This window comes from Aphelocoma coerulescens, chromosome 1A (genome assembly GCF_041296385.1).
Source record: "Aphelocoma coerulescens isolate FSJ_1873_10779 chromosome 1A, UR_Acoe_1.0, whole genome shotgun sequence".
Lineage (NCBI taxonomy): Eukaryota > Metazoa > Chordata > Aves > Passeriformes > Corvidae > Aphelocoma > Aphelocoma coerulescens.
Window position 1 is genome coordinate 61,743,393 of NC_091014.1, and position 22,148 is coordinate 61,765,540.

Consider the following 22,148-nt stretch of genomic DNA (forward strand, 5'->3'; position numbering starts at 1 on the left):
AGTAAACTGCTTCAAGAAAAATAACTCAGGCCTTTAGGAAATGAAGCTTTTTTAACTGTTGTAGAAGTACTACAGTATATTTTACACCAGCCTTTTGCCACATTTGATTCTTCCCAAATTATGCTAATGTATGAGATATAGGAGAAATGTAGATAAGCAGGAAAAAATCAGGATGGGAGCAGGGAACTTGCAACTTCTTCAAATTAAAATATCTAAAATTCCTTAATAAAGATATACATTGAGCAACCTATTCCTTGACTTAAACTGTGCTAAGCTCTTCCTTGGGGCTTCTGTGATGTCACTGAGAGTAACTTGTGAGCCAGGCCCTAAAGCCGATGGTTGGGTTATATACTACGTACATATCCTGTCCCTTGAGATGGCTAAGGAAACAATGGGGAAAAAACATCTTTTTTGCTAATTCTATTAATCACTGCTAAGGGGATAAGTATAATTAATTAGGGGATCATTTTTGAAGTTAGACATCCTGATGATTTTGCAGCCTGATTTCTCCTAGATGCAGAGCACCCATCCATCAAGTTTAGACACTGAAGTCATTCACTATTGTTACTAACAATACCAAAAATAACACAACAAGGGGGCACAAACTGAGCCTTTGGTATTTGACAACAATTAAAATTTAAGAAAATGAATCTCAAAATACCTTACTACCTATGATGAAACATACAGGATACTCATAGAGAACAATAAAATAGGTAAAAATACGTTGCTCATTGCTGAACACCTATGCTACATTTGATCGTGAATTTGTTCGCTTTTTGGATATTAGGTGCAAAAAAGTGCAAAGAATATTTAGTTAACTGTTACAGTACCACATTACAAAAAGTATTTTCTAGGCCACAAAGGCCACTGCAGATATAATTTATATTAAGATAAATGTATACATAAAATAGTTTTTCAATCTCCACATATATATACATATACATCTGTTTCTATATCAGCCTTGCAGAATCATGTTGAAAATGATCTAGGCCACAGAATTTTGTTAGGATAATAATGATGGGAGGAAAAAAAACCTCACGGAGGAGAGTTTGTTCTCCCATTAAAAAAATTACTCATCCAGAGCAAATGGAGGAATGAAATTCTGCAAGGCTGCTCTGTATTTATGGTGATGAAAATACAATCTTAAGCAGGGAGGATCAGTGTTCAGCATTACCAATCCTCTCTGGGAGAAACCATTTCTGCCTAGAGGCTATGAATTACAACCTGAAACAGGCATTCAGAAACTTGGGCTGGAGCCTTTTCTTTTTTCCCCTTTCCCCCTTTTTTCTTTCTTTTTTTTTTTTTAATTTTTAATTTTTAAACACTGTCTGAAAGATTGATTTTTATATTTATTTGCTTGTTTGCTGTGTTCATAGGCACAGGAGCCAAGGTATAAAATCTACCCCCTTTTTTGACTTAGATACACCTGTAGTGTTAAGACCAGCCCTGCTAGCTTTCCTGGAGTAGCTAAGACACTTCCAGGCATGTTTGACTGTTTTAGAGATTAATCAGTGGCAAGGAGGGACTGGATCTTCAGGAACATATTCTGTGCCAACCAGGCTAAACCAACCCAAAATGGTTCTTCAGAAGTTTGCGAAAATGACCTTTTGCCTTCATATCTAGATTCATTCTCAAAGTTTCTTTCATTATCCTAAATCAATCTTCCACTGACATTTTTCTCCTGCATGACACTTCTGCAAAAATGCTGTCTTGGAAAACAGGGTCTCCTCATTTTTCTTTATATATATTGCAAAGATACAAAAAGTGCCACCACCACAGCTTTTTTCTGATTGCAGTCCAGATTTCAAAACATCAGACCCAATCATGCAGTTTTTGCTACACTCTTCACAGAAAGAAAGAAAAAAGAAAAAAAAGAAAAGAGAAAGTAATTATCTGATTTATCTGATTGAGGTAAACTGCAGTGTTTAGAGACAAATCCATGAAATATTATGTAGTTCTCTTCTAGTTTTAAAATCATCTGACAACAACCAATAGTTTTTTGCATTTGCTGTCACTGTGTATTCTAATAGATGAATTAACTTGCTAGTAAAATAGCCACATTTCAATTTTTTTCTCCATGAACTGACAGAAAACACATCTCAAATTCATATTTAGCATATATGTCTAGAGGCATCCAGCCAGCAACAAGAAACTAAATTCCATGTGTGCTGTGCACTCAGTCAAAATAACTTCAAAGAAATCTAAGTCTGTCACATTAAATCAAGAATCACAAAAATGTTGTAGGTAACTACAATATTTGGTCAATTTTCTGAAGAGATAAATCACATGAAATAAATTCCTTTACTTCTGAGCATTCTCTCCTCTGCAGTTTGACTTGTGTAGAGATGCAGCTGTCATCATGAGTGCTGGAAGGTTATAACTGCATAGATCCCGTTCTCATACCTGTTCCATAAGGGCTGGACTAAAACCTATTGAAGTCAGTAGATCCTTCTCATTGCCTTCAGTGGACTTTAAATCAGCCCTTCCTCCCTGCCCAAGGAATGAACTGATTTTCCAGATACTCAAAACATGACAACAGTTGGTTTTATTCATGCAACATTCAGTTTGAAGTGCTATCTTGCAAAGTCATAGAGGATTTAGTGCAATTTAGAAGAAATTGACTACATGAGCTGTATATGACTACTTGCTCTCCCTCGAAAGAATTAGGTGTTAAAAGCTGCAGTAGTTTTGAATTGCTTAAGGGATCTTTTTGTTTGATTTCTCTGCCTACGAAAAGATATAGGTCCTGTCAAAACACTGCTTGAATATGACACTGGATATATGCCAGAGATAAAACAGGTGAATGAATTTGCACGAGGCAGGGTTGTATTTGACTCGAGTCAACTTCATTCATACATTAACAAATTATTATAAACTGTCATATAAGACTTGGTATAGGAAAAATGTATTTTGATAAAAAAATATGGATACAGTTCATCTGCAGAAGCCAAACCTTCTGTTTATGTAGATGTGAGCTACGAGGGAGCTTTGGCCACTGACCATGATGAATCCACTCCTGCTCCCTAGGGTGTAAGCGGTGGTTTGGGTGAGGAACAGGATCCCTGGCTATCAAAACTCGTTGCTCGGCCAGGTAGCTGCAAGAAAGGTGTTATTTTTACAAATGTCATCATACCTGACTGTGCATCATGCTCTTTTCAGAGGATGAGAGACTCTCTCAAAAAAAAATCCAAACCACATCTAGACCCTTTCTAGTCTCTGGATCAAAGTCTCTGGTATCAAAGTCTCCAGCAGAACTAATAATGGAAAGAAAACCTCTTAACTGACCTTCTTAAAATGCCTCTGGGTTGTTTCGCAGGACTGGGTTTATTTCACCAACAGTAGTGTTACCTCTGTCTCCAAACTTACGTAAACCAGACAGAGCCATGAATCTCTAAAAGACCCTTCTCTGCTGCCTTGACTCAGTTTCCTTGCCCCCACACTCTTGGTGTTTTACTGAAGCCTTGATGTTATGCTTTTTCTACCTGCCACAGGACATGTTGTGCAGCCACGTGCTACAGAATTGGGAAATCAAATGCCTCAGGCAGCAACTCATTTTTCTCCAGAGATTGCTTTTGTGATGGGCTAAACAGTGCCTCTGTGTCCCTGCTGCGTCCCAAGCCTTCAATATGTATCTTTCTGAGGCCAAAGCTGTGAGGCTTTTGTGTACAGAACACCAACAATGTGTGGCCACAGCAGATTGAAGAGGGAGTCCAGGCCTGGGGACTTGTAGATATAATCACCCCAGCATCTGAATAAGCTTCCAGTAAGCGTTTGTTGAATAACTCTGGAGGGAGCTGCTGGTATGTTGCCACAATTTAGCCTAATTTGCAGGCCAGTTCCAGATTAATGTTTTAGCAACAGCAGTTTATGCCAAAGATTTTTGAATAGGAAATGATTGCTTTTGAAATTTTTGCAAATGATCTCTTCTAAGTAGCTGTAAGCTCTTTATCATAATATCTGGAAATTTTAAATGTCTAAATGTAATCTTACAATGCCGTCAGAGCATCATGGAAACTGCTGAAAATGCTCTTTTAAGTGATTCATAAACCCATGCAACTAGATTTAGGCTGTGCTAATGATCTTGTACCTGATCTATAGGTGCTGCACTGATTTTCCTGATTCTCAGAAGCCCATAAATGTGAGGGACAAAAACATTCAAAATAAAGGAGAAAATTTTGCTACTTCTTACCTCTAGTAGAGGATGCCAGTGAGTTATTGGTTTACGTGGGTAAGCCAACATTTCATTCCAGTGATCTCTTCCCAGTCCTTCAGCATCAATTCCTGTCCGACATACTCCAATGACCTCATTGTGCCCTACTCTGAGAATTGTAGAGAGACAGAATTTATTTTTAATAAAAAATAGCTTTAATAACCTCTGATATACAGTCCTGTTTACTGGTTTAGTGTGGCACAAAATACATGACCAAAGTTTTCACATCATTTATTACAGATATTAGTTTTAATGGTAGTATCGTAATATTCAATTCTGTAACGGTAACATCAAAAACCTCCAGCCACTACCAGAGTGCTTCTAGCAGCTATAAAAATAGCAATGAAAACACAACCCTTGCCATTAAAAGGTTACAACCCATAAGACACAAGGACAGAAAAGGACCATAATACACAAAGTTATCTGAAGGAGAACATGCTTGAATTTTGTGGGAGAAGAAGGTGAAGGAAAGTGGTGGGGAATACATTTCCTGCTGCAAATCCTTCAGATATCATTTCATAAACTATTTCTCAGCTCTAGCTGTTGTGATCTGTGGAAGTTCAGTCAAAAATGTGAGAGGTAAGAGTCATAGCTGTAATATGCTATACCTTAATGCATCATGGTCCTCACAGTGCCATAAACCTGTTGAGGGACCCCAGAAAGTAATTTTCTGTACCTTGAATCTATGTACCTTAGAATAATGCTATCCAATTTTCCCTAGTGTGTGCTGAGAAAGGAAGAGCTGAGGAGGACTGAAAGTGTGCAAGTTGCTGTGCTCCTTCCCTGCTAATGGCACCACAGTGCCATTTCACGTCTGACTGAGAAAGCCTTCCTGGCAGAACTTGGAGAACAACCAGAAATCTGATGGCAAGGGAAAACCATCTGAAGGGTGATGTTACTAAGTTGGACTTTCACTGTTTGCCCTGCAATCTCAAGAGCTCATTACTAATAGCATTTGAATGAGGCAAACTTGGCTCGAGCAGGATTCTGTCAGTCACTGTCTTGTTCAACCTGCAGTCCTTGAGCCACTCTAGGCAGACTCTCTTCCTGTCAATTCTCAATGAAGCCATAGATAATTGGGACTTAGACACGTTATCAGTGAGGGCTGAACCCAAAGGTTACATGTTGAAGGTTACATATTGAAAGGTTATTTTACTGAATCAACTGAAGAATTAATTACAACCTAATTCAATGAGGTAATTAGCATCTAATTCCTTTTCAGTCATTCACATTTTCTTTAGTTTCAAATACCTGCTATTTAAATAAAAATTAGAGGTGTGAGGGACCTTTTTAAGCTGGAAGACATACCTGATTTATAAAGCTTTTACACAGTCCAGCCACCAGATATTGACAGAAATGTAGGCAGGGCTAGTGGCCTGAAAGAAGATCGAGCCAGATTTCTTCCTCATTCCAGTTATTTACGATGCAGGTAAGTTGCCATGTGCTCTAAAATGTGTGGGAACTTCAAACCTCTTCAGGAAGAGGTCCCAAGGCTTTATGTTTTGTGACACTGAAGCTGTTTGTAAGCTCAAGGAGGCAGAAAGCAGTCACTTGCAACGATCAGGAATTGTCTCAATGGTCAGAAAGCAAACTGTGCTTACCGGTCATAATCCATCACTGCAATGGAGAGGCTGACCTGGTCCACGTTCTCCGGAGGGATATCAAAGATGATGGCCTCGTTATAAATGGGATTCAGCGTGTTCTTCTTCGTGGTCGTTTTCCGCTTTTTCAGTCTCCGTCCCTCGCACATCAGCGACACTTTGACATACGGATCTGAGTTACAGGGAATCAGTTCGTGCATTAGGACTCAAAGCCATTCAGATGTGGAGCATAAGAACAGTATTTGTGGTAGGGATGTCATATTGCTAAGGTAAAAAATTGCAAAGATTTGAGTGACCCTCAATGCTTTTATCATGCTGTAAATGCAAAGGAAAGTTACGGGCATTCCAAACAGACACACTGGCTGCCAGGCCAAAGATAGGCAGCCCAGCTAAATAGGGTCTGTGTCCATTCTCCTGCTGCTTCCATCCCACAGCCAAGTTAAACACACAAAACCCAAGGAGTTGTTATTCATCCCCTTCCTGAATAGACTCTGCCTCGTTATTTAGAAACAGCAGATTCACCTGATGCACCAGTTATATCCATTGCTTTGAGATTCCGACATTTGATGACTGTCAATGTCATTCGCCCAGCAGTAGGCAGATAGCAAAGGGAAAACATGATCTCGCCCAAATCTATGCTTTCCTGAAACAGAAAAGCAATTATTAGAAACCTGATCATACTGCCAAAATTCAGTTCAGATCATGCAAAACAGTAGTAATTTTTTTAACATGGAGAGAGGCTTCTTTTGCAGCCTCAGATTGCTTTTGAAGAGGTCACAAGTGATTTTCAAAAATTATTTCCATAAAGTACAGGAGGAATAAAAACAAAATAATATTTTAGGGACAGGATCTTCAATTACAAAACTGAGAAATTAAAAAAAAAATCAGACACAAAACTTTCTGGATTCCTGGTATGTTTGTGTTGAATTCACACAAATGAAAAGGTGTTGAAAATAGAATGTCAAGTTCTGCTCTTAAAAACACAGCCCCAGTAGAAAGAAACCTGGTGGAATATTTAGACCATACACTTTTAAATGCCCTTTAGACACTGGAATTTATGTAGGAGAATAATTTCTGCACATGTATGTTATATAAAATGCTAATACTGTGTAAGGGTTTCAAAAAGAAGAACATGCTAGTAAAAGTTGCTCTCTTCACTGCTCTTAACGTGCTTTGAGAGGTTGTTCTGTTTTAGAAGAAAAGCAAAGTAAAGGAGTAGCACCTACAGCCTTCCTGGCTCAGCAGCCACTTTTTGGAGGATAATATACTCAGAAGGATGGATAGGGTCCATATGAATATTAATAATCCCCACAAAGAGACAGGTTCTGTATTGAGACCATGTGCTACATATGCAATACGATGTTGCCCCAGTTTAGATGCCACAATACTTGAGATGTGTAACCTAAGGAAGAGAGTTCCTACCAGTTCTTATTTTTTCCCCTTTTCTCACAGTTATACAATTATCCTAACATTGCAAAATTTTAGGTTTTGAGATGCTTCTTATGTTCTTAATTGTTCTGTTCTAAATTTTAAACACACCTTTGCTACTTCCCCACCCCCAAAAATTTGCATATTAAGAACTTATCAAATGAGCTTGTAAGGGGCATGTAAGGCAGCCACTCTCAAGCATGTGATCTCAAAGGCCTTTTTTTTTTTGACTAATACTAAAAAGCTTATTTTTAACATCTCAGCTTCAATATTTTATCTGTCAAACCTACACTTACCCTGAGAGTACAAATTCGCTTGAGAGCTGCTGGATTTAGTGTACAGCTGTTCTAGCATCAAAAGGCAAGCATAATACATTTTTAAGTGAAACATATTAAAATAATGATTGCTGGGTAGATGACAAATATATTGTTTACAGTTATAAGGCTAGACTGGGCTTCTTGTTCACATTCTTCAGCTGCTTATGTGAACAGTTTTATTGCCTTCCTTCAGGCTAATACTCTGTCTAAATTGAAACAAGTACTTCACATCTTTCTTGAGTAAAGATGGACTTAATCTCGTGTTTCAGGGTTTGGGGTTTTTTTTGTATTTTGTTTTTTTTTATTGGCTTTTTTCCCCCTGCATTGCAGACTGGATTGAAAAATACAGTTTTGGAATACCTTTAAAGTTTATGTTGCAGTGGTAATAAAACATTGACTTTTGTGTAGGTTGGTCAGTTGACAAGTTCAGTCATTTTGCTAGGAGTTTGTTTTGACAATTACTAGTTTGATAAGCAGGTGAACATGCACTGTGGGAAAATTCCATGCTTGTCAGAATTTCAGATTTCTCAGAATTTCAGAATTATTTAGCTCATTCAGTCCACACAGGACAAATACATCTGCTTGACCTCTCCCTTTCTTTGCCACAAAGAGTGCAGAATTTCATGCCACAGAGTGAATGACCTAACTCTTCTATTTCAGAAAACACAAATAAAACTGGAACAAATGAAGGGTAATTCTTTCCACTCATTTGTTAAAGTGGCAAGTGGTCTCCTATATTTTACAGTTCTTGACATATCTGAACACTTTTTCAAGCAGAGCTGCTGTTACTGGCACTACTTTATGAATTCAGAGTGTGATGGTTGTTTCTCATGTCCACATATCAAACAGATCTCACTCTTTTGTATAAAAGAAAATAGAGTTCCCTGAGTTTCAGTGCTTCAAAGTTATCTAAGGTCTATGTTGAGAAAGGTGGTGAAAATAGGTTGTAACATGACACACCATGGGTAGCTCATAAAAAGACCTAATTTTTCCTTCTTCAGAGAGATGACTTGTGTAAGTGAATAGAGAAAAAATAATTTTTGAAGATGGGAGTATGCACTTGCGTGTTCTGTTATTTCTTTTTGAAGAGAAATTGGGTAGACACTCTAAGGTTTGTGTGAGCTCAGCTGATAAAGCAGAATACAGACAGGACTACATACTATGACTTAAATGCTTTAGAAGAAGCATAGCTCAAAATGCTTGCAAAACTCACTTTGTTGTTACTCTACAGTACATTTTTAAGAAGCAGAGAGAAGCAGTTTCTGCTCTGGATATCTGCCAAGATTGGTGGTCTTTCTTCATAGAGGAGTGTGAATGTGCGAAGTTCTAAATGTTCTTTTGAAGAATGAAGATTAAAATTATAAATATAGTATCAGGGACTGGGTATTGGATAAAATGCCTGTGATATCTCAATTTCTACACACACACTTTTATTGTTAATTTGAGTGCTAGAGGTTCATAAATTTGGACCTGAAAACACAGATTCAGACCTAGATAATAAACATAGTAACGCTTTGGTTTTTTGATTTTTTTTAAACTTCTCATGACAGTCTTAATCACACTGATTATCATGAGTAACATTTTTAAATTCCCTGGATCCCTAAGCATTGTTGATTTTAATTAAGATTTAAATATAGGCTTCAATTTACTTTAGAATCTCAGTGCTATAGAAAATTCATCTTTTTCTTACCTTGTAATACACTAGATAATTAAGTTGACACAAGTAATCTGACAGGAACCCTTCAATACAAGCAAACCTGAAGAAACCAAGACACAGACTGCCCTCAACAGTCACATCTGCATTACAGTGCACCTCAAACAAAACACAACTCAGAAGACACAATCCAGTGGCTGCCATTTGTGCATATTTTTAAGTAGTCCTCAGATTGCCTTACGTGTCATGTATTTACCGAAAATTGCGAGACTTAGTTAACTCCCATGACACATCATCTCTTTCATAGACCTATTTTGAGTTTTTCTTTTTCTTCTTGAACTAAATTTGGATTTCAATTAACAGCTAGCTTTACAGATGCTTGTAATGATTGCCTCCCACTGACTTCTACAGAAAAACCAGCATCGAGCACAGCTGCACTTATACAAACAGAAGCATTTGTTGACACTTCATGTTTCTTCTTCACTTATTTCCCTTCTGTATCCACAAACCATCACACAGTACCAAGGACCTCAAACAGTGGCTAGCACTATACCAGCTTCAGTTATTTTGATAGCTGCCATTATACCTCTATCTCATCCATTTTCTGGTATGGTGGGTCCAGAACAAAATAAAACAAAGAAAACAGTGACCTCACGTGCACATATCAGTTATTCTGATGAACTTTGTGGGTTTTGAGCTACAGAATGCAGATTTTTTTAATAAGCATAATTCTCATCCCACACTAGCAAGCACGTGAATGAATGTGCTGATATTTTTTTTCCATTAGTTCCATTCTCTGCTTTGTGGGCTCTTGGAAAATTAGTCCCGGAGTTGGCACAGTCACAAATAAAAAGTTCCTTTTTCTATTCTATTATCATACCCAATGCACACCAGTCCTCTCATTTTCACACTTATGCCTGGAGAAATAGCAGCATTTCTACAGAGGCTGGGCTCCCCACTCACAATATGGATAAAAGGGGAGGGATGTGAGGACAAGTTTGGAGAACTTGTAGGGGAACATCAATTAAACTGATTGAGTTTTTTGAACTGCTATTGCTGGAAAAAGCCTTGCTGTCACTTGCTCCAATTAATTTTCTCAGTTGTTTCCACTAAATTCAATAAAAGAGACAACTTTTAACTAGGAACCTCCATAAGTTTAGTGGGGAAGGTAACTATAAATCTTTCCATGTTCAGGGTGGTTTCTACTCATGGTATCAATCCCCGTAACCCCGAAACTGAACAGGAAAACTGTTTCTTGATTGTACTGACAGTCTAATAACTTTTGTAGTCTCCCTCGTCTGTGCCAGCATCTTAACTGGTTTCTTATGACAGCAGGAGTAAAATCTTACAAGCTGCAGTGAACTGTTGCACTTACAGGCACCCGATATGTGAAAAAGGCGTCATTTTTGAGTCATAAGCTGACTTTTGACCATTTTTTTCACCAATGTTTGTTTCCACTAGACTTTCAAGTTTTGAAATTCAAGCAAAGTCCTAAAAGAGCAACTTGCTGTGTATTCTTACAATGAACTATGTCGATGCTACTGGAACTGGAAAATTGATATGCTTTTATTGTTACTTGTGTATAATTAATTTCCATGGTTAAAGCAACAAGTATCTTTATAATAGTGCAGTAGAAATTTGATTCCCTCAAAAACTTGTTGCTACTTTATTTATCATTCAGATTATCATAATTCACAGTAATAATGTCCATTCTTAATCTCAATTTTAGTATCTGGAACTACTTCCCTATTAATTGTAATTGGAATGCTGTTTTAAAGATTGTGTGTAAGAGTAGCATAGCAAAAATACTAAGGGCAGCATTAATTTCTTTTGTACTTGATTCCTAACAAATGATTTGCAAATTTCGTTTTCAGCTTTCCTGCTATATTGTGGGCAAGAATCTGTAATAAATAATAATAGTAATTTTCTAGCTACCTAAGAAGGTATTCAGGCATTTACTTTTATAGACTTCTAGCTTTTTTACCTTTAATAGCACTGAAACAAGTTTTTCTATATAGTATGCAAATTTAAAGAAAATTGAGTTGGCAGAGCTAGACCTTTGGATTACTTGAATATTACAGGAAGATAATTCCCTCATAGGACAGATTTCTCTTTCCCTGTTTAGAAATAGATTATATATATTTCTGATATTATATATATTTCTGCTTTCCAGTAAAAGCTACTGAAGTAAAGCTTCAAGAATCAGGGATAAAATATAACAATGAATGTTGGGAGTTGGATGGAAAGAGAAAGGAAATCTGTCCCCCCAGAAAGTTAGCTAAGAATGTGTTAAGGTATTTCTGGTTTTGAGGTACAGATAAAAAGAGTGGTAGTAAAGAACAGAGCAGAAATCTACCAGTCTTTTTTCTCATTTATGCATTTAGTATCTGATGGTATCCTTGCTATCACAGAAATTATTAAAAGTTCTGAGAGGCTCAAACTGCAGAGCTAATTCTACCACCTCTCAAGGGGATTTTCCTTTGGAAACCTTGTCCTTACTGCTAATATTTATTTTTGTCTTCTGTTATTCTTTGCATATCAAACCCAGCTCTTTCCTTCCTCTCAGCACTGGTTACTGATTGAGCTGTTGCCCTGGGAAATGAATCAATTAAGTTTGTGTTTGTTCTTGCCTCTGTGGAGGACAGTATGGAAGCAGTGGGGCCTGTTGCTCTGTAATGACTGTCTTCTGCTTGTGGAGGGCTAATGCTTGTCTGAGCCTCACACCCTGATTGCTCTGGGTAAGCACTGCTGCTGATTGCAGACCTGATTGCAGAGGGAGGACTCCCTGAGATTGCAGAATGCCCTCAGTAGCACCCTGGAAGCCTCCTGGGTGCTCCTTGTGTCGCTCCCTCTGTACAGAACCATCTGTCTTGTGCACTGGGCGACTGCTACATCTTGCCAGGCAGCAAGGAAGCCCATTCCTGCCTCAGAACAGCTGAGAACAGAGGCACTTCTGTGAGCTAACTGTGACATGAGAATGAACCAAAAGGTATGTAGCCTCCCACATAAGGGTGCTATTCTGAAGCTGCAGTGCATTGTCTGCAAAGAGACTGTTTGCAGTGGGACACTCAGAGACCTCTCAGGGCACAGCAGATCAGACAGCCCATGGACCTTAGCAGAGCTGCCACAGCACTGTCTGGATGCAGAGATACTAAAACCCCTTGTGGAAACCATACCCTTCATTCACCTAATATTTATAATTTTTAAGGCAGACTGAAAGTAGCAGTTTGTCCCTAGCAAATCAAAATATTAAAATAATTTGTCATTTCAAATGAAAAAAAACATTAAATAATAATAGTAGAAACCTTCCCTGCCTTCAGTAACTGGACAGAAACCCACCCTTTCTCCATCATCTTTTCTAGTTACCAACCAGACCTAAAGCAGTTCCAAACACAAATGAAGGTCTCCAAAATGTGTCCTCTAAAGACTGATCCAGAGTATTCTCTCACCCGCTCAGCAACAGCAATGGTCACAGGGGTCCTTTTCAGCACTGGCCCCAAGCAGAAGTGACAGGTGCCAGCAATTCTTGGCTTAGAAGGGGCTGTTCCCATGAGAGAGATGATAAATGTTCCTACACTGACAAGCCCTCAGTCTTTCACACCTGTTTAAGACTGTTAGAGCTTTCAGGTGCATTTCCAGGAACATTCATAAGTCTTAAGTGCATTTTGATGAAGATGGGCTGCTATAGAACTTAGCCCACTACAGTGCTGGTGAGAAAACATTTCCTCATAGTGCTCCTCTTTGAACACTGAGGAACAGGACAATCCTTAAAATGTGGCCTCAGGTTGTCACTGCAAAAGACATCTCTGTCAGCTCTCTGCCACAATTGCCTTACTCAAGGAAAGGTCTTATGCTCTGTCCACTTACAAAACAGTGGGCATGGAGAAAACTAAGCAAAGATAATGCTCTGGGTGGACTTCACAGGTGGGTTTCATTCTTGTTTGATGAGGAAATCAGAAGAATCTCTTTCCATAGCAGAGGCCAGCAGCCAGCAGAATTACCTGTGTAATATCCTACTCTGGCAAGTGTTTGAAATAAATGAACTGAGACAAATGTTACTGTCCTACTTATTTAAAAAAATATATATGTTTAAGCATTTCTGTCTTTCCCAGTGATGCTATTCAACTATATTCCAATTGCTTTAGAAGCAGCAATCATGCACCGTGGACATCACAGGAAGACTATGTCCTTACAAAACCTGCTTTGACATTCTACTTCACAAATGAGCAAACTGCAGCACTGGAAAGCCTGGTGTTGGAGAACTAAACAACAATCAGGTTCCAGCTGTCTACATGAGATAATTCAAGAGGCTACAAGTTCATGACAATTCGATGACTAAGATCCCCAAGAGACTACCACTGCTGGAAATGGAACTGTCTTACCTCTAAATTCTGTGCATTAATTTTTTTCCCAATTGCATGGTTTCCTATAATTAGTTACTCTAAAAGACTTCACAGGATACCTTCAGAAAAAAAATCTTCCTGACAGTTACTTGCCAATTTTTTTAGGCAACAGCATTAGAGGAAGTTTCCAAAGCAGCTGATCATTTTTAAAAGTATTATAGGAAGTTAATAAATGTTTACATTCAGAAATTGTTGGATCACAAGCAGTGGACTTTTTCCTAGAAAATTTTAAAACACTGAATATTAGAAGTGCTTGTTACCAATTCAAATAAATGAGTTTTCCTCTTTTAAAGTATGCAGTATATTTTGATAGTAACAAAACCTCAGAAATGTATGCAAAAATTACAAGCACTTGACAAAAACAGAAGCCTCATATTTTGATTAAGCAATCCATTTGATTTCATTTGTTTGCCTCTAATGTTATGAATTAATTTTCTCAAGTGTAGTGAGAATTACAATATTCCAATATATTGAACAACATTCACAGGTGGTCCAAAGCTGCCTCTTGATTTTTTTCTTTTTTTTTTTTTTTTTTTAATTAATCAGGTCAACAGAAGCAAATGATTAATTATTTATTGAAAATTCAATCACCTGTGTATAAGCAAAATTTGGGGATATATCAGATATCTGAGATACTTTTTCTACTGATTTTGAACTAAATTTATCTTAATAATCTAACATTAAGAAATAGATATACTTTAGCACTTAAAGCAGGTACATGTTACATATTATAAAATGTGGTATGTTTTCAACACAATGTATAACAGAGAAACAATAATATAAACAAAAAATAAAGGTAAAAATCCAAACTACAAAATGTGAACAAATATCAGCATCTGAAAACAATGAGAATAAAAATGAGTGTGTGTGTGAGCCAATCCTGCGCTTCCATAGAATAAATTCAAGTGATTATTAGGAGCAAAGAAAGTGTATTAAAACTGTAGATTCACACAGAATCATTGGGTTTACACCCACAAAGACTCAGTGCAACTATCCAGTCTGATCTTTCCCAGATTGTATTTCCTGTACCAAATAAAACCCTTTATGGTTGTGCAAGCAAATCTTTTAAAAATTATGTTAGCTACTGACAAAGGGTTGTTGCATAACAAAACATCTCCTGATCTCCTGTGGCAATTTCTTTCACAGGCAAAATGTTGCAATCCATTTTCATGTTAAATCTCTCCAGTAGTGTTTAAGACTGCAGAGTTTTGTGTCATAAGAATAGATTCTTTTCATGCAGGTAATAGGAATTGTTTTTACCCTCATTTTAACTTCTGAGTAGAAAATTCTTGACTGTGGAAGAGAGTTAAAAGATTCATGGCTGAGGAGTGGCTGCTTCCACTGTTTTTTTAAAGTTTGGGACTAATTCTTTGATCTATTCCATTATTTTCCACCATCTATCATTTAGCAACAGCACGAGCAGACCACTGGGTGTAGGAATCATGTCTGAACAAAGAGATGAGAAACTTCTCAGAACATACAACAAAACAGAGCAAAGGTGAAGAAGAAAAAAGCATGAGAGAAATATAATTGCAGAATGGCATCTGGGCTCCTGGGCTCCACTGGGTGGGTGTGGCCTTTTCCTTTCACGCAGCCTTCTTGAGTTTCAAAGATTCTTTATGAAGACCAAAGCATATTGACCTGGACTAGAACTATTTTCCACCAATTGTAGAACAAGCTGGATCTTTCTTTTTCAAGTCTTATCAAAGTTCAATTGACTCTGGCCAACATTAGTCATTTAACTGCTAGTTAGTGACTTTGGTAAACATTAGATCTGGTGTTTAAGACTGTAAGTCCCCATTGATTTACATCTCACACAGTGTTTATTTCTGTGCAGGTTTGGCTCTCTCAACTTACAGTTTCTGAACTGCCAAAACTAGAAGCTTGTGCTAGTATTCCATAAAACATCTCAAGTAAAACACAAGGAAGCACATTGCACATAGAATTACTGGACATCTTCTAGGAGGGTTTCATTTTTTCAGGAAAAAAATCAATTTTTAGTTTCTTACTAAAATTTTCTGAGAATAGGGTAAGGCTTGTGAAAGCTGATGAGGTTACCCAACACTAGAAGATATCACAAACTTATGAACCTATCATTGATGGTTTAAGTGGAGACGACCTTTTCATACACATTTCTATAGTGATGGAAAGGCTGAAAGCCAAAAACCTCATGCTTTCTCTTAAGCTTCACACAGACCAAAACATCAACACAGTGAACTAGGCATTATAACTGCATACACTAACCTTTAGTGAGGAAGAAACTTGGATTAAGATCCAGTGCCAAGTTTGACAACCATCTTCATCCAGGGGTGTACTAGTACCTACTCCAACTGAACAATCTGGTATGATATTTCAATCTGCTCAAACCAGTGATGAACAGTCCAGAGATTCATATTTGCTGAAACCATTCTAGTTATCAGCTAAAAGTCTCACAGACACACCTGCTGCAATTGACCAGTGAGATTTTAAGTAATTACTACAGTACTAAACACAATATAAGTGCTGGAAGAAATTTTTAGAAATGGTTACTTGGACTGTTACTCCAAGACCTTAAACACAGATTCAATTTTAAGCTTGAGAACACAATTCTTAAATGTACCTGAAATCTGAGCTTGATCAAACTAAGCATACACAGATTCAGATTTCTGGAGGTGTGCTGAAGGCTGTGCAGAGCAGCTTGGTAGGCCCAGCAGTCAAAGTAAATTGCTGCTGTTGTGAATTCATATTTGAAAACTGCCCCCGCTATTCTACACTCTCTGGTGTTTCTCCTTTCTCAGGAATCACAGTGCTCATGCTCAAATTGGTGAGGATATATGAGCACCTCTGGTCCTTCTAGTCATGCAGACCTAGACCTCTCTGTCTAACAGGTATGAACATCCTGAAAGCCTTTGGTGGAAAAGGCATGGGAAGTCTCTGACTGTAGAGCAGGGATGGTGTGAAGCTTTTGTCACTTTTCCCTAGTTCTGGTTTGTCCTCCCTTCATCCCTGTGTGGAAATCTGGCCCATGCTGAAACCCTGGGATGAGTCACACAGTTTGGATACACCCACAGAACAAGCAATGGGAAAACTTCTCTATAAATAGCATGCTAGTTAAAAAGAAACTGAAACCAAATCCAAAACCAAAACAAACACTCTACACCTCACAATTTTAACTGGATTTTTTCCCCCTTCAAATCCTAGCCAGGGAGGATGAGTTTGGAATGTAAAGTTAATAAGATGATATCTGGAGACTGCTCTTCTCTGGTAGCCTGTCATTCATCCTGCCATCCATGCACAGACCTCCTTTTTTTGCATGCAACAATAAACAAATTAATTTCTATTTCCTAATTCTACTTGCTTGTGTCTCTTGAGTTTTGCTAGCAACCAGCAGCAATGCAGATACAGCTACTGGGGACGCTATGCACAGTGCAGCCAGCAAAGAACACCTTAGACTTCAAGCACTTTCAGCCTCTTTTCCTTCCCAAGATTTCTAACATATGAAAATTCCCTAACAAGAGCAGGATAGGATGGGCCTTTTTTCTTAATAGATGGTCATTTTGCAGGACAAGGTGTTTTGCTGACAGGAAAATGTTATTATTTCTGGCTAAGCAATGACTTTCATGATGTAGCATTCAATTAATAAATGTAATTTATATACACACAGTGAGCCATAAAGATGACAGTATGCTCCCAGAAGATTTTTTGGTAATTAAATTTTATATCTTCCCAAGCATTATTTTCTGTGCTCAAAGCAAATATTGGCAGCTCCTTCTTTTTTATTTATTTATTTATTTATTTATTTATTTTAAATTTCAGACTCTGCTGATAAACAGGGTACCCTGCCAAAATCTACAAAAGAGAAATGAAAATATCATGTTAATGCTTTTGGAATACATTACTTACTGTGGTGGCACAGTGGATGTCTTTCCATACATTGGCTTCCCTGGAGAGATCTGAGACTTCAAAAAGGTTATCAAGAATAACTTCCCCAATCATGTCATGTCTAGAAAATCTGTCAAAATCATAAACACTGAAATGCAATTTCCTGTTGCTGAGCTGATCATAGGCTACAGGAAACTGAAAGGTTTCATCAAAGACAGGATTTAATGTCTTTCTGTGAACTCGTGTCTGAAACTTCTTTTTCCTATCTGGAAGCAGATAAATCTTAACGTAGGGGTCGGATGTTCCTGTGAAGTCTTTAGCAGGCAGATCTAAGGCTTTGACAATTGTGACAGCCAGAAGTTCATTCTCATAATCATACCGGAGAGTGAAGTTAAGTTTTCCACATGTTTTCACATCTTCTTGTTGCCCATCAGAATCCACAGACTTCTGTTTGTAGAGTTCTGGTTTTATTCTCCCAATGCTGGTTGTTGTCTCTCCCCTCTGCAAAACTGGGTCTGTCCCCATGTTAAAATCAACACTGGACACTTGCATCTGCCTTGGCAAGTGCCTCCTGAAAGAATTGTGCCTGAACACACAGACACACAGACACACAGACACACAAAACAAGCCATGGTTATCTCTGGGAAAAGACCATCACTCAATAGAAAATATAAGAACAAATTAGTGAGGGCTCCTCTCTTTAAATTAATTAAAAAATAATCCTCTCCACACCCCTTCAATGTTTTGCAAGTGTTAAAGCATCCTTGAGAGGAAAAGATCATTCAGAATTAATTTCTTGGCCCAGGAGACACCCAGTGTCCTGGAAATAAATATATTTATAACTTTGCTTTCAGACTATGCAGCTGAAACTGAATTCATGTTCTTTCACAGAACAAGTTGACAGTTCCAACATTGCATGATCCCACTGTGCTAGGGCCTGAGTAAAGTACAGTCAAACAGAAAAAAAAAGCACTTGCAGAATTTTCATCGGTACTCCCTGGTTTTTGGAGGCATTCCATGGTGGTTTTCTAATTAAATATTTACCAGCCTTCACACTGATGGCTGTAAAAGGCACCTGAAAGGGAAATGCAGAGCTGTGTCTGGAGGTTTTTAGCACAGTGCTTTGCCATCCTACATTTTATATACACCTCCTTGGTATCTGCTACACTGAGGTACAGGCTGCCTTCTCCAAAAGCACTGGGAACATTTTGTTCTGCCTGCAATGCATTTCAGAGTTTTGGTCAACATTTTTCTGCCATTGTTTTGTTATTCCTTTTGTCCTCATGGTCTGCTGTGCAGTGTATCAGAAAGCTGATTCCTGTACCACTAGAAAGAAACAATATGTTAAATTCCTTGTAATTCTGAATACAATGTTGTATGAACATATGTATTTATGGGTTTATCTTGGCTCATGAACCCGAAAGGAAAGTTGTGCCATTACTACTCAGAGTGAAATCAAACCCCTGGTGTGCCATACAGCCCTACAGCAGTATGAAAACACTGGTCAAAAAGCTTCCCAGCATTTATCAGCAGCAGATGCCATTATGACTACACTATCCAGATCAGATTTTAGGCATTTTCACATTTCCTTGGTGCTTCCCTACCCCAACAATCTGTGCTGCAGAAGCTTACCACCTCCTCCTGTGAGCACACTTAGTTGCCATTAAAGAACAATCTGATTGTCAGAATTTCCTCTGCTTTTTGCAATCAATTGCTTATTAGTGCCACATGTAGCCTTGCCTTATTGCTTGGTTTCCCTGTGGTGTTGTGTTCTGAAAACAAGAGGTGTCACAGCTGCATGTTTCTTTCTTAAAATCAGAAATGCAAATTGTCCATTTGAAAACAACCAGGACTCATTTCATAGATATTATTTGTATTTTTGCTGTAAGTGAAGAGGTTGCAAAAGGCAAGAAGCACAAAACTGCTGCAGTTCAGCTGAGCAGAGATACAAGAGGGTAATCTGCAGCTATTGAATAATAGACAAGAATGTTTCCCATTTTCAGCTGTTTTAGTCCTGCTAGGTGCAGGGAGCAGTCTTAGCTCAACAAAAGAACAGGGGAGGGAGAGCTTCACAGCCTAGACTTGAAGCAGCTCAACAAAATCCAAGTGTTTTGATTTCAAATGTAAATGAACAATACACCCCTCTTGTAACACACTTTGCCTTTCTTTCTTTACAGATAGACAAGTTGAAAGATTTTCTTCTCTCTTAAATGTTTAAACTCCCTGAATTCATAGTGTATAATGCCCACACTGGAATGGAGTGAGGAATGAAAAGGCCCTGACTGGTCAGAAAAGTAGAATGTTGTCCTCAGGGAGTTTCACAGCTGTTCTTGTGCCCTCCAAGAAGTGCAACCTCATAGGTGTGCCAAACATAGGGAAGGAGCTGAGCTCCACTCAAAATGTAGTACAATAAATGTCTGGGCAGGCAGCAGTTCAGGGACTGTCTTTTTAGTATCTTTGACTTGTAATGAGGTCCAGGAAGACCTGTGTTACTGCTACTTCTGTCAGTGCTAAGGAAACCTGTGCTCCTCACACCTGCACCTGCACTACTGAGATGCCCAGATGATCACAGAATCATAGAATAGTTTGAGTTGGAAAGGACCTTAAAGATCATCCAGTTCCAACCCCCCTGCCATGGGGGTATCATGTTCCAACCCTGTTGTACACTAGCAGTGGCTAAAACTGCCTTTGCAGGGAAACAGTGGAGCTCATTGTACGACATCAGTTTGAGTGAAAACAGGTCCACAACAAATTGTCTTTGCTTCAACCTCTCTTGCATTTTTGACAGTGTGGGTTAATGCATGCAAAAGCAATGTATAAAACCTGAAATCTATGATTTCTAAGGTACCAGCTTGTTTTTAAATTTTCGGACTTTATGCATTTCAGATCTTCTACTGAATTGTTGTGAGATGTTCCTAAGTAAAAGAATGCATCTGTCTGGCTGTTCCCTGTGGGAATCAGCAGCACTTTTGCTCTAGTAAGCCAGAGTCCTAATTACACAGTGCCTAGTATCTGTTCTGAGTCACAGCATTTCACCAAGACAGCTAATTGGTCTGATAATAATTAAGATGTTTCATTGTTGTCATGGCAACATATTTATCTTCCTTTGTTCTGCAGTAACAAAGGGATTAATGGCTGGGATAATGAAGTACAAGGATGTCAGAAAACCAGGTTGTTAAAATGTGGCAGAGCTACCAACATGTGCAAGTCCAGGTACTTCAACCTCTACTGATTCTCACACACAGCACTCCTAGAGCAGACTGGCCTTCCCTAGCAGAACAAATGCATTTTGAGTGATAGCAAATCTGTATGTAAAGCTAATATAAAACTGTGTTTTCATGGGCATCATGACAGTATGAACCTAATTTCTAACCCAGTAAGGCTGCCACGTCTGTGACAAAAGGGAGGAATAGGATGCTTGTTTATGATATAACTTGAGATTAATGAGGGGTGACTCTGGTCTAGCTTTCCTAGATGGCATTAGGCCAATCTTTTGGACCAAATCCAGAAAAGTGCATGATCATTGGTGGTATTTAGACAGAACAAAAGCTTCTCTCTTCTTGCAAACACTAAAATCAACAGATATGTTTGTTTTTCTTTAACCTTAACAACCCAAGCCCCTCACTTTTGCCTTTGAGCCTCTTGGGAACTGGCTGGCTCAACACATTCCTCTCCAGTTAACTCTAAAGAGCAAAAAGCATGTTCTTGGAAAATACAGGTGAATGTTTGAAGAATGGGTTTTCATAGAAGCAATAAACTATATTGCAAAATACTTTCACAAAGTGTGGGAAACGGTGGTTCTCAATAATGCAGAGCAAAAATATTTGCAAATGAGCACCACTGCTGCAGTTCTTCTGTAGTGTACTGGTTAATTGGTATCAAGGATTAAAGAGCTTTTAACAAACAGGTCTTTTCATATTATCAGGGACTGTGAAAATGGTATAGTTCTAACCAAGCAGAAATGCATTATTTCCCCATACTAACATGTCTCTGTTAAATGTCCAGTCTAAAAATTGTGATCAGGCACATTTTATTGTTTCTCTCATTGGCTTATTAAAATTCTTATGCTTCAATTACAATGACTTAGTATGATTTCATTTCTTTTATTAAGAGCTGATGGCTGCATGAACCCATCACAAAACTGGTTACAACCCTTTAATTTGACCCAGCTCAGCTGAGATCAGTGTACAGGAGACAATCCAGACAGCAAACATTTCTCTTAGATCCTCTGTCAATGGAATACATTTAAGAGATGGTGCACCTGAATCCCTCAGGACTCCTGAGGACAACAAAGCAATGCTGCATTGAAGATGGTGCAAGAGAAGTTGTGCTACCTCTGCATCTGCCATTGGCTCCTCTTTGTTTGGAAGCCCCCAATTACAGACACCAGAACCAGGTTTCAGTCATTTTTCTGGTACATAGTTGCCAGCTGGGGTTAATACACAAAAAGGAAAAATTCAGAGAGCTGGTCTAAATGTCCAGCCTTCTGTTTATACATTGTATTATTCCCAGCAACAATTAGTATAGGTTGTTACATTAGAACTCCCTTAAGGCAGGCAGGGGTGTAGATAAAATGCATTTACAAACACAAAGATTGCCATTTATGGGTAAGTTTTAAGACAAATGTAATTCTAAACATGTTTTGTAAAAGGATGCAGAATTTTTCACCAAACT

General features: G+C 38.3%; 1 protein-coding gene across 1 annotated transcript in view; it reads right to left on the bottom strand.

The window, feature by feature from the left end:
* Window positions 1-1,275: 1,275 nt before the first annotated feature.
* Window positions 1,276-22,148, bottom strand: part of SYT10 (synaptotagmin 10) — a 35,884-nt gene continuing 15,011 nt past the window's right edge. The window contains exons 3-7 of the mRNA XM_069003126.1: window positions 17,496-18,060; window positions 6,334-6,454; window positions 5,812-5,983; window positions 4,190-4,319; window positions 1,276-3,095 (exon numbers count right to left, since the gene is read on the bottom strand). Of these exons, the coding sequence (XP_068859227.1) occupies window positions 3,024-3,095; window positions 4,190-4,319; window positions 5,812-5,983; window positions 6,334-6,454; window positions 17,496-18,060 (1,060 nt within the window). The 3' untranslated portion in view covers window positions 1,276-3,023. The remainder of the gene's footprint in view (window positions 3,096-4,189; window positions 4,320-5,811; window positions 5,984-6,333; window positions 6,455-17,495; window positions 18,061-22,148) is intronic.